The 10,484-nt window shown below is 41.1% G+C and overlaps 2 protein-coding genes across 2 annotated transcripts in view; both read right to left on the reverse strand.

Annotated features, from left to right (window-relative positions):
- Positions 1 to 2,168: 2,168 nt before the first annotated feature.
- LOC107744159 (14-3-3 protein gamma-like) lies at positions 2,169 to 3,512 on the reverse strand. Its single transcript, XM_016557667.1, has 2 exons — positions 3,507 to 3,512; positions 2,169 to 2,986 (listed from the first exon to the last, which is right to left on the reverse strand). Exons 1-2 carry the CDS (start codon positions 3,510 to 3,512, stop codon positions 2,333 to 2,335), a joined length of 660 nt encoding a protein of 219 aa, XP_016413153.1. The 3' UTR covers positions 2,169 to 2,332.
- A 64-nt stretch (positions 3,513 to 3,576) lies between these two features.
- LOC107744160 (DEP domain-containing protein 5-like) overlaps positions 3,577 to 10,484 on the reverse strand; it is a 25,407-nt gene continuing 18,499 nt past the window's right edge. Inside the window, exons 25-40 of the mRNA XM_016557668.1 lie at positions 10,258 to 10,378; positions 10,000 to 10,167; positions 9,688 to 9,919; positions 9,457 to 9,590; positions 9,142 to 9,253; positions 8,565 to 8,627; positions 7,634 to 7,761; positions 7,461 to 7,541; positions 7,243 to 7,375; positions 7,056 to 7,161; positions 6,402 to 6,641; positions 5,091 to 5,260; positions 4,755 to 4,926; positions 4,027 to 4,087; positions 3,817 to 3,899; positions 3,577 to 3,713 (exon numbers count right to left, since the gene is read on the reverse strand). Coding sequence (XP_016413154.1) covers positions 3,577 to 3,713; positions 3,817 to 3,899; positions 4,027 to 4,087; positions 4,755 to 4,926; positions 5,091 to 5,260; positions 6,402 to 6,641; positions 7,056 to 7,161; positions 7,243 to 7,375; positions 7,461 to 7,541; positions 7,634 to 7,761; positions 8,565 to 8,627; positions 9,142 to 9,253; positions 9,457 to 9,590; positions 9,688 to 9,919; positions 10,000 to 10,167; positions 10,258 to 10,378 — 2,141 coding nt within the window. The remainder of the gene's footprint in view (positions 3,714 to 3,816; positions 3,900 to 4,026; positions 4,088 to 4,754; positions 4,927 to 5,090; positions 5,261 to 6,401; positions 6,642 to 7,055; positions 7,162 to 7,242; positions 7,376 to 7,460; positions 7,542 to 7,633; positions 7,762 to 8,564; positions 8,628 to 9,141; positions 9,254 to 9,456; positions 9,591 to 9,687; positions 9,920 to 9,999; positions 10,168 to 10,257; positions 10,379 to 10,484) is intronic.

Below are 10,484 nucleotides of genomic sequence, written 5' to 3' on the forward strand. Positions count from 1 at the left end.
AAAAAGAGCAAGATTACATTGACCAAAGTGCTGGTGACTATGGGTTTTTCAGAAATTGAACCAAGATATTATTAATCAGAAGTGACTTTTGTGTTCTTAATGCACATCTTGGTCTTATTATCAGTGCACAATATTGAGAAAAAAGGTTAATAGCAATCTTCCATCAACAAGCAGTGTCCTGAAACAACTTTTCTACGCAGATGATGTCACGTAGGCCACACAAGCTATATGAATAATGAATGTGTTGGCTTCATGTAGTTCTGAAAAACTTTTATACCGTTTTATGTCATGTGGTGTAACCATCAAATAAAGTACCAAATTTCCTTACATCTCGAATACATGCGAGTGGACACGTCTTAATCATTTTTTTAAATTAAATGTATTTTTCAATATAAAATATCATGAATTATTCATTCATTACATTTTGAGGAGGCACACCACATGACATTTTACATCCTGAACTAACCTTATAAGGTCCACTTATCTATTTTAAAAGATTTACTGCTCTTGACACACATGAGGGTCTATAGTGGTCTTCTCTATGATGTAATTTACTGTTTTTTTATGCTTGTTGGTTGGACCACATGACAAACGTTTTCAAACAAATAATATAAATATAATGTCTAGTCCAAGAAATAGTAATAAAAAATGTCAAACTTCATGGGCTTTCTCATCAACGCTTTTTAAAAAATTTATTTATTATATCAGGCCAGTTGTACCATCCTGACATCTTTTAGTTTATGTAAGATTGTACAAATTTGCCACCACTTTGCCAAAACTAAAAATGGCTACAAACTATCATGTGTTTGTGTTGTGAAGGCAGATTCATGTTGACTACAAGAAAACCATTATTTATAATCCGTGTGTGAAACTGAATAAAATAGTGTAAAGCATAATTTAATAATACATTTGTGAGACCACAATAAAGTGCCAGTAATAGACTGCATTTTGAGAGTTCCCATGGTAAGCAATGTCTTTAATGTCATTCTTACATAACCTTGCATATGTAATCCTAATCAAGACTTTTGATCACCGCGTCTCAAAACAGAGTGCCGCTCACATTTTTGATGACAGCATACTGTTGTGAGATCAGCAGATATACACAATTCACAGGGCTAGCAAGGTGTACAAGGTGAGCTTGGGGGAACGACAGACAAACACATCTAAGCAGTGATGGAGGTACAGACCAAAGACAAGTGAAGAAGAAGAACAACGTAATAAGGTGTAAGATCTCATCCTGTAATAAGTGTTACAGAGTTTCTACGAAGATCGAGTCCTTACAAGTACACACTAAGTAAATGTCACGTGGAGACCAGCAGGCTACCAGCGACTCGTTGCGGGGAGAAAGGAGAGAATCGTATACAGAAAAAGAGGTCAAGAACAGGAAGAGAGGAATAGGTTGGAAAACAGAGAAAACAAGTGGATAAATACCCTCTTTTTCACCAAAATGGTGTCAGAACTTGCTTAAAGGGTGAACAATGATGTAACTTGTTTACTATTATTTTATGACAAATTTTGAGAACATATATTAGCATTCAAAATCATCCGAATCAGTGCCATAAAGAGAAATATTTAACATAAAATATTTTATATGCTATAAATGATCCAAATTAATGTCAGATAGTGTCTTTATATCACAAATAATACATAACTATTTGTGTATATATATTTTAAAATCATTTCATTTATTTATGTTTTTAAGAGTACATTCAAACATCCAAAGCAATTTGAATCATTGTATTTATGCTGTCATATTTACTGTATGCTAGCAGTCAATTTGCATGTATGATATTCCTAAATCATTTAATTTTTATTAAAGTTTATTTTTACTTATGAATTTTTCAAATTGCAATGCATTTTAACATCCAAAGTACATCACAGGTGATGTATAAGGAAAATAAATGACAACATGCGTCAACTGAATGCTTTATATATTATAATGGAAGGGGCGTTGTTTGGATTTACATTTGCATTAGTATTGAAAACTTGGACAAGTGACATTATCCAGGTTTGAAACAAGCAGATTTTAGAGGCTAACAGCATTTTTCCATCCCAGAACCGCCTTTTCTGCAGTGGAACGGTTCCAGTTTGGGTACCGGCATCCTGTTGGTGGAAAAGGGATAAAAAGAGGTGAGAAAGCAATAAAGGGTCTGAAGTGCTGCCCTGAGGAACCAAAGAAGAGCATTGAGGTGTCACAAAGAGACAGGAAAGATGGAATGGAGGAGAGAGAGGGAGAATGAAGGAGCAGACAGAGAGAAATAAGATACAGGTTCAAAGAAGACAGTGTAGAAGGGATAGACGGGTGCTACTACAGCTAGTAGTGGCTGATCTCTCAGTTATTGGCATCTCCTCCTTCGCTGTCCTGCTGGTCGCTGGTCCACAGGGTGAGGTTGTCCCGCAGGAGCTGCATGATGAGCGTGGAGTCCTTATAGGAGTCCTCGTTCAGATTGTCCAGGTGGCCGATGGCATCATCGAAGGCTTCCTTGGCAAGCTGGCAGGCCTGCTCGGGCGCGTTTTGGATCTCGTAGTAGAAGACGGAAAAGTTGAGTGCCAGGCCGAGGCGGATGGGATGGGTGGCCGGCATGCTCTTGCTAATATCGAAAGCCTCTTTGTAGGCGCCTTCGGACGATTCGACGGCAGAGGCCCTCTTTTCGCCGGTGGCCACCTCGGCCAGGTACCGGTAGTAGTCGCCCTTCATCTTCAGGTAGAAGACCTTGCTCTCCAGCTGGGTTTCGTCACAGTTCTTGATGAGGTACTGGTCCAGCAGGGTGAGAACGTCTTGGCACACCGACTCCAGCTCCTTCTCGATGGTCTCTCGGTAAACACGCACCAGTTCCAATTTCTTCTCGTTGCCATCCGCCGCCGTCTTCTGCTCTATACTAGAAACAACTCGCCAAGATGACCGCCGGGCCCCAACAACGTTCTTGTAGGCCACAGAGAGCAGGTTGCGGTCTTCGTTGGACAACGGCTCATTCAGTTCTGTGACCTGATGGTGCAGAAGACCAGATGTTGGGTCAGTAAACGCAATTACAATGCTTTATGTTTGCATATATTTGTTTGAAATTCGAACATGATGGTGCTGTACAATGGTGTCCCCACAAAAATCTGAAAATTACAAAAATAATGCATAAACTGTGTTTTCAAACATTTAGTAAATATTGCGTAAAAAGTCTAATTTTAGAGCACTGCTCATTTACCTTCATTAAATTGGAATAGCCTATAAGAACTGTTTTCTTTTCATCATGGAATATAAAATGTTTGTTTGAACTGGAAAAATCCCTGATGTTATTTATAGCCCAAATAGGTAGATTTAGACTGATAAATGAAAAACGATACCGAACCGAAACCTACAAGTTATTAGCCTTTTGTTTCGACATCCGTGCTGTTTTTGCCAGTTGATTACCTGTTATAATATATCCTAATGTTTAAAATGCATATTTATTGTTTTCCAACGTTTTAAGGAAATATTTATTGAAAAATGTAAATAATTTAATTATTTCCCTAACCCTCATGTCGTTTTACAACCGCATGCCTTGTTTTCTTTACAGAAAACAAAACGAAAGGCTGGGCAAAATATTAGTGACTGACAGTATCCACCACTCGCTCCTCAGAACCAAACAGGCTTTGATTGGTGGAGGTAGCAGAGTTACGGCGCCGCCGCTGTCCACTGGAGTATTTCCTTTTTGAGTAAGGCAGCTGAAGAAAAACTGTACCTGAATAAAGAGATGAACATTCCCGAGTGATAGTGATAACGATAGAGCAAGTAAGTAAAAAAGTAGTGCAAGTATAGTTTATATAATTCATAAAAGCATGTACCTGTTACATGGATGTATTGAGGTTTGTTCTCTGATGGAAAGTTAAAAGCTGATGCTGAGAATTTGTCCTGAACAAAGCCAAATCTTCAAAGAAGAAAGGAAGTTGTTTTAATGAGGAAAAACACAGGACCATTACACCTTGATAAATAGATTTAACTAGAAATAAACTAGATGCACTCAATGAGAAATAATTATTCTACGCTCTCTTTACCTGGAGAGTATGGCCTCCTGAAACAACTGCATTCTTTCCCAGTATGTCTCTGGCTCAAACCCTAAACGAGTACAGCAGTGCCGTAATGGAGGATATCAAATTTTACTTAACATAAAATGACAAAGGCAGTTCTAAGATATTGAGACAAATTCTATGAAAGAACCCATCCAAGATGGTGGATGAAGGAAAGAAATGTTGATCATAAATTAGTGCTGTCAAACGAATAATTGCATCCAAAATAAAAGTTTTTGTTTACATAGAATATGTTTGTGTACTGTGTATATTTATTATGTATATATAAATACACACCCATGCATGTATATATTTAAGAAAAATTTTACGTTTATGTTAAGATATATTTATATATAATATAAATTATATGAATATAAATATATACACATAAATATTTTCAAAGTATATACTGTATGTGTGTGTATTTATATATACATGATAAATATACACAGAACAGAACACACACATATTATGCAAACAAAAACTTTTATTTTGGATGCGATTAATCACGATTAATCGTTTGAAAGCACTATCATAAATATATTCAAAAGTCATTAAATACCAAAACAGACTATTTACCTAATATTTTAGAATCTAGGATATCACAGTGTTAGCTTAGCAATGTGCAAACACCAAACAGAGACAATGTATTCACGAATATTTATGCACTTCTACAACTATCACACCATTCAATCCGTTACTTTTTCTGTCCTCACCCTCAAACAGGTTATCACAGCTCTCCTTTAGCAGGCACTGGATATTTAGGGGGATAAACAATTGAGCACGGAGAGGGTCACCATATAGGTACGATGACAAAGCAAAGGGCACCTCCAATACAGGTACAAGCAGGAATCCACAAGATGCTGCCTTTCTGTGCCAGCCTTGCACCTGAAAAAGAGGAGTCCAGTGCTTTAGGACTACGTCTCAACCTTAGATGTTATGTTTGCGCCCTTAGTTGATAATAGTTAACGACATGCATCTGGTTGGCTATGCTTGATAGTCCTCGACAGTATAAATACCTCGTCACCTCAATCTGCTCATCCTATGCTTACCATTTCAAAGAGTACGGCTGCAGTAACAGCCATCCAGTGCAGCTTGATTTCAAAAGCAGCGTTGAGGGAGAAGTTGCCATGGTAATAGCAACTGCACCATTCAGTCCGATCACTGCGATTGTTCACATCAACGTCCAAGGTGACTGTTTTCTGCTCTGGAACCGTGGCAGCTGAGAGGGGAGGGGCAAAAACAGAGCAAGAAAGACAGAGAGAGAGTAGAAATTGCCAAAACGATGAAATGACAGAGGTCAGGCATAGAGTTATTAAGACCTTTAATGGGTCAATGGAGAGTAATTGCGATAAAAGTGTTTATGGCAATTAGTGCTCATGACATCTGTAATGAAAACTGAGAATGAACTAACGATTCTGAGATCTGGGGCAATTTTCCATCATGCATTGTATTAAAGGCAAGTAGGACGTATGAAGCTTCTTTGGCAGGAAAACACTGAAAGCTGAGTGCACTAGCGCAGTAAGCAAAGTCAGAAAGGCAATGGATTGGCAGAAAAGCTTTGCTCAGGTTTGGGAACAATGCAGGAACATCACTCATCCAGCGGGAACAGGACAGATGGAGGAGAGCAGGAAGAACCCATACCACAGCACTACTGGACCACAGCCACTACTTTACCACATGCACTACTGGTGTACAAAGCATCATTGAGGCCCACCCAACATAGCGGTTTGATTGGTGTATTGGGGCATCAGTCCATGCTCTGATTTGAACAGCTTGCAAAGCAATTTGTGCCCTGATTGGATAGAATACATGTAACCATGCTATTTGGAGAGTGCATGTACTGTGACACCGATTGATGGCTAATTGGGATTGTTATAATTGCAGAATTACAAACACTCTACATCAATCAGTCAGAAAGGTAATCAAGGTGTCATCAACATGATTTAGGCATTGCGGGAATGATCAGGATGAACTAAAGGTGTACTACTTTTCTACAACAGCATGCAGTGCCAGAATGGAGAAGAGTCACACAAAGTCAGATTATTAGATTTGCATGAGTACAATTTCTTGATGGAAGTGGTTAAATCCTGAGTGGTTCCTGAGAAGAATATGTTGTTGCAATGTCAGTCTTTATATGTTAGTTGAGTTGCAGAAGTTTCCAATTGGGCATTGATGTTGGGTTGACTAGTAGATGGCATAGATGATATCTGAAGGCTTTAGTAATATGAGAAGAAATGATTTGACTTTGCGTGACTCATTCACCCAACTAGCCTTCCAGAACTTTCGAGGGGAGGGAGTATGGCATACTGCCTTAAGGTGCGGAGCATGGCTGCTCTGGGATCAGAGCCGGCTGTGTGTACCTAGCAGTGCAGCAGCTTGGCTGCGTCCTCCGAAGCTGCGGCTGAAGGAGCTATGCCTACTTGCATACGAGGCTGGCCGGCTGGGCAACCAGGGCAGGAGGAAGGCAGGTAAGTCACAGGGCCGACGTTCCTCCATAACAAAGGCCACCTCAAACCACTTCCTCTGGAACAGGGCGAAGTCCTCCAAAGCTGCGGCAGACCATACATTGGCTCCTGCTGGGGGCAGCTGAGTCGTAGGGCCTACAGGGAATAGATGTCTGTTTTCATGAAGGGTAGAAGCACCAAGACACAGTCATGCTAACAATGGGATTGCAGACAGTGATGCTCATGGGATCTGCAACCTGAACACTGATATCAGTTAAAATTACTGGAGCTTGTAGTATCGCTGTGCTTGTTGGTTTCTACTCTGCTGCGGCATCCAACTATATGAGGTTGGAGATCACTATGCTATCCCTGTGGATCACAGACTTGTGTACTCCAGATATTGCAACTTCGCATTGAAAATGAATGAAGTCCAGTTGCTTTGCAAATCACTGGCTGTGAATCTCCCTTGATACAGTTAGATGCAGTAGAAATGGCAAGCAGCAACCTAGCAACCTGCAGAAACTTGGCAACCCCTAGCTAAGTTATCTTGACAATCAAGTCGATTCTTACCCTTCTCATTGTCTTTTTCGACAATCCGGTAGAGGTAGAACCCATAGACAAACGTTCGCATGGCATCACCAGAGGCATGCGTAATTAGACCTTCATCCAGCATTTTCTACAGGAGCATCATCGAGATGGTAAAGTTTATAAATACAAACACAGACTACTATGACTTTTGCAATGTTCTCAATTTTACCTGCATGATTTCTACTGCAATGCCTTGTGTGGCAACATTCTCCACAGTGCTGACCAGCCAATGTACAACCTCAGCACTGACAAAGCAGTTGGGAGGCAGGCCCCTCTGCTCTGGCAAAAGCTGCACTCCAGTGCTGCAAGCACAGGAAGTCCATTTATATCACACATGGGTGACATAATAGAACACTAATAAATAATTAAGGATTCAAAGACTCTCACGTGGGATGCTTAATGGCTTCCAGGATCTCCATTAGAGTGGAAGATGAGGAAAGACTCAATCCACTGGATCCTGACTGCCCGCTGTAATGCAACATGTAAGTGGCATGTTCTGATTTGAATGTAGAGGAAGCCATGTTCTGACATGTTCGGAATAAGATAAGGCATTCTCTTACCCAGTCTCTGCACCAGTGCCTGGGGTTGGGTCTCCTGTGGCTTGGGATGTAGCTGATGTTGGTTGGTTGCCTCCTTTGTCCAACAACCCTCCCTCTATGTGATTTGCTGAAACCTGTTCAGCTGGTAGCTGAGGAACCCAGTGGGAATATGTCAAGATATCTTCATGCAAACAAGTTTAAAAACAGCACTGCACAGGACTGACAAGGGGTGCAAAATGAGATATCTTCATGCTATCTGCATCCGGTGACTAGCAGGAATGCATCTTACATAGAAAATATCCGGTACTTGTCTGCACAAATTTTCTACCAATTTCTTTGATGTAACCTCACTTCGTAAACCACTTTGACATTATTTAACTGATTTACCACTTTATTGCATGCTTGTCCATTACTGTGGTATCATAAGGGTGGTATCATGTAGTAAAAAAAGCAAAATGTGAAGACTCGCTTTACTTGTTGGTCAGATGGCCTCTTCCCATCTGCTCCTGGCCAGAATTAGCTGCAATGTGGAACAGTTACTGTATGCCGCTAGACAAAAATCTGCCTACGTGAGATTAGCAGTACTCTAAATGAGCTCAGGATGTGAAGTGAGATTAAATGAAAAGTGCACATGCATTCTTCCATTGGACAACAGGAGTGATGCAGTCTAACACTAAAGCAGAACTCTTAGTGGTTAAGATGTTAAATGAAGTGAATCTAATATGGCCTTTACATTTTATGTTATATTGAGTATGGGTACACAGACAAACAGGAATGACTCTTCATTATCACTTTGGCTACAAAAACACCAGATAGAAACAACAACCATCACATTTTAATGCTAGTGAGAGGTTGGACAAGTACACAGGCATGCACACATGGTTTATGCGCAAACACGCGCATTGAGCGAGACAGACGGCTTTCACAGAGCAGAGAGAGGGCAGTGACTGACCTGAGAGTGACAGATGTAGGAGGAACGTGGACTACGAATAAAGTCCAAAATGAAGGCAGCATCCTGTCAGCATTTTAGGAGGAAAACAGCAGAAAGAGAGAAAATAACCCCCAGAGATCAGAGCAAGAACAAGGCAGTAATGGAAGAGGCAAAGGTCAAAAGAGGCAAGGAAGGAGCAAGAAAACATAAACCCACTGCAAATAATATCCATGATTCAATATTGAGACAACAGGAAGACATAAAGAACTAAATGAAAAGCAGGGCTGTGAACTGATTAAAAATGTTGAATTGTATTAATGACACTTTATGCAACTAATCACATATTAACCCCCGATATTACATTATTGTGGCATTTTATAATAGTTGCATTTAATACTAAATTTTAATTCTGTTTCAAACACTGTGATCAGTCTTTAAACCAAGCAGACAAAGGTGAAAATTACACAAAAAAAGCCAGCAAGCAAAACATATTGTACAAATATAATAGCTCTCTTTCCCACTCAAAAAGCACATAGAGGCACACAGGAAGCCAGGAACTACAGCACAGTCCTTTCAGCAGCCTGCCTCGGGCTCTCACCTTACGGGGGCTATCGACATAGGTGGTTGTTAGGGCAACGCTGGCAGCTTCACTGAAAGGTCCACATGATTTCCCACCATGCTGAGCAGCAAGCTGCTGCTCTTCTAAACTCCTGCAGATCAAAGACATCTCACCAGCATTAGAAAAAAGCCTGGAATCTCTGGTATTTTATAAAAACCTTACCATATGCGGCACTAGATAAAAGTCTCAAAAAATCGCATTGTTCCTGGCATGCACAAACACTTGCTTCCCATTGATGTAGCACTGTGGTATTTTATTTTGTTTGGTTTGCCGATATCTGCCTGCACAACTCACTTCTGTGTCTGATCCAGCTCCAGGAGTGCAGAGAGGGCAGAGGTGCCTTTTTTGCCCACAGGGGGCGCTATAGGCTCCGGGTTGTAGGATGAGAGGGCTCCTGTCACCTGCAGGCCTTTAATGGTAGCTCCTTTCTGTAATAAACAGAGCAATTGTTATTGTATCACCCTGATGAGTGGTTCTATCCCTTTAATGACTAATTTATGCTTATCCTGTTAGCTGTGCACTTACGCGGATAATTCGATCAGATCGGTGACGGCGACGAATCCTGTTCAGGCCTTCCAAAAAGCGGATAAATCCGTCTAAAAGAAACCAGTCGCCAGTGCCAGAGAGGCCATCCCGCCCTGCCCCCATTCCCTCCCCATACACGTCCCAGTGACCCTCCCCATCCGCCACTCGCCTGGCACCGCCCGCTGGCAGCAGCAAGAAGCGCGTGCGCCAGAACTTCAGAGAGTCAATAAGACTGTGGAAGAGAGAGGAATGGGATTTTATGGGCATCTGCCTTTTTTGCATCAGAGCCATGGTGTTAGTAAAGCCACTTGCCTGAAGTCCTCTGAACCAGCAGAGCAGATGTACTGGTCCAGGTAGTTCCATTTGTACTCCTCCAGCCGCTCGTGGCTGAACTCCACCCAAAATGGAAGGAAGTGGGCGTCTGCATGTGGAGGGCACAGATTGTAGCTGTACTGAATCTGTGTGGATTCATAGGGATACCTAAAGACACACAAAACACACTTGAGGGCATTTCTAGAAGAACAAATAACATACTGTAAATCGAAACCGAATGACTAAAACCAAACTAACTTTGGGAGGTAACGGGTGACGGTAATGATCTTATCTTTAAGGCAGACTTTATGAAAGGTTCTTCCCATACTGAGCCAGTAAACACTCTCCTCCTCCTCTGGTTTGCGTCGAGACACCAGCCCTGAAAAGCACACCTTTAAATCTCTTACCTGCATTACAATGGAGCATGATTTATAACAAGAAGACTAGTCTATTTTTCAAAATCCAACTAGTATGCAGAGCTCCGG

The sequence above is a fragment of the Sinocyclocheilus rhinocerous genome, unplaced genomic scaffold, assembly GCF_001515625.1.
Source record: "Sinocyclocheilus rhinocerous isolate Xijiao unplaced genomic scaffold, SAMN03320098_v1.1 scaffold287, whole genome shotgun sequence".
Taxonomy (NCBI): Eukaryota; Metazoa; Chordata; class Actinopteri; order Cypriniformes; family Cyprinidae; genus Sinocyclocheilus; species Sinocyclocheilus rhinocerous.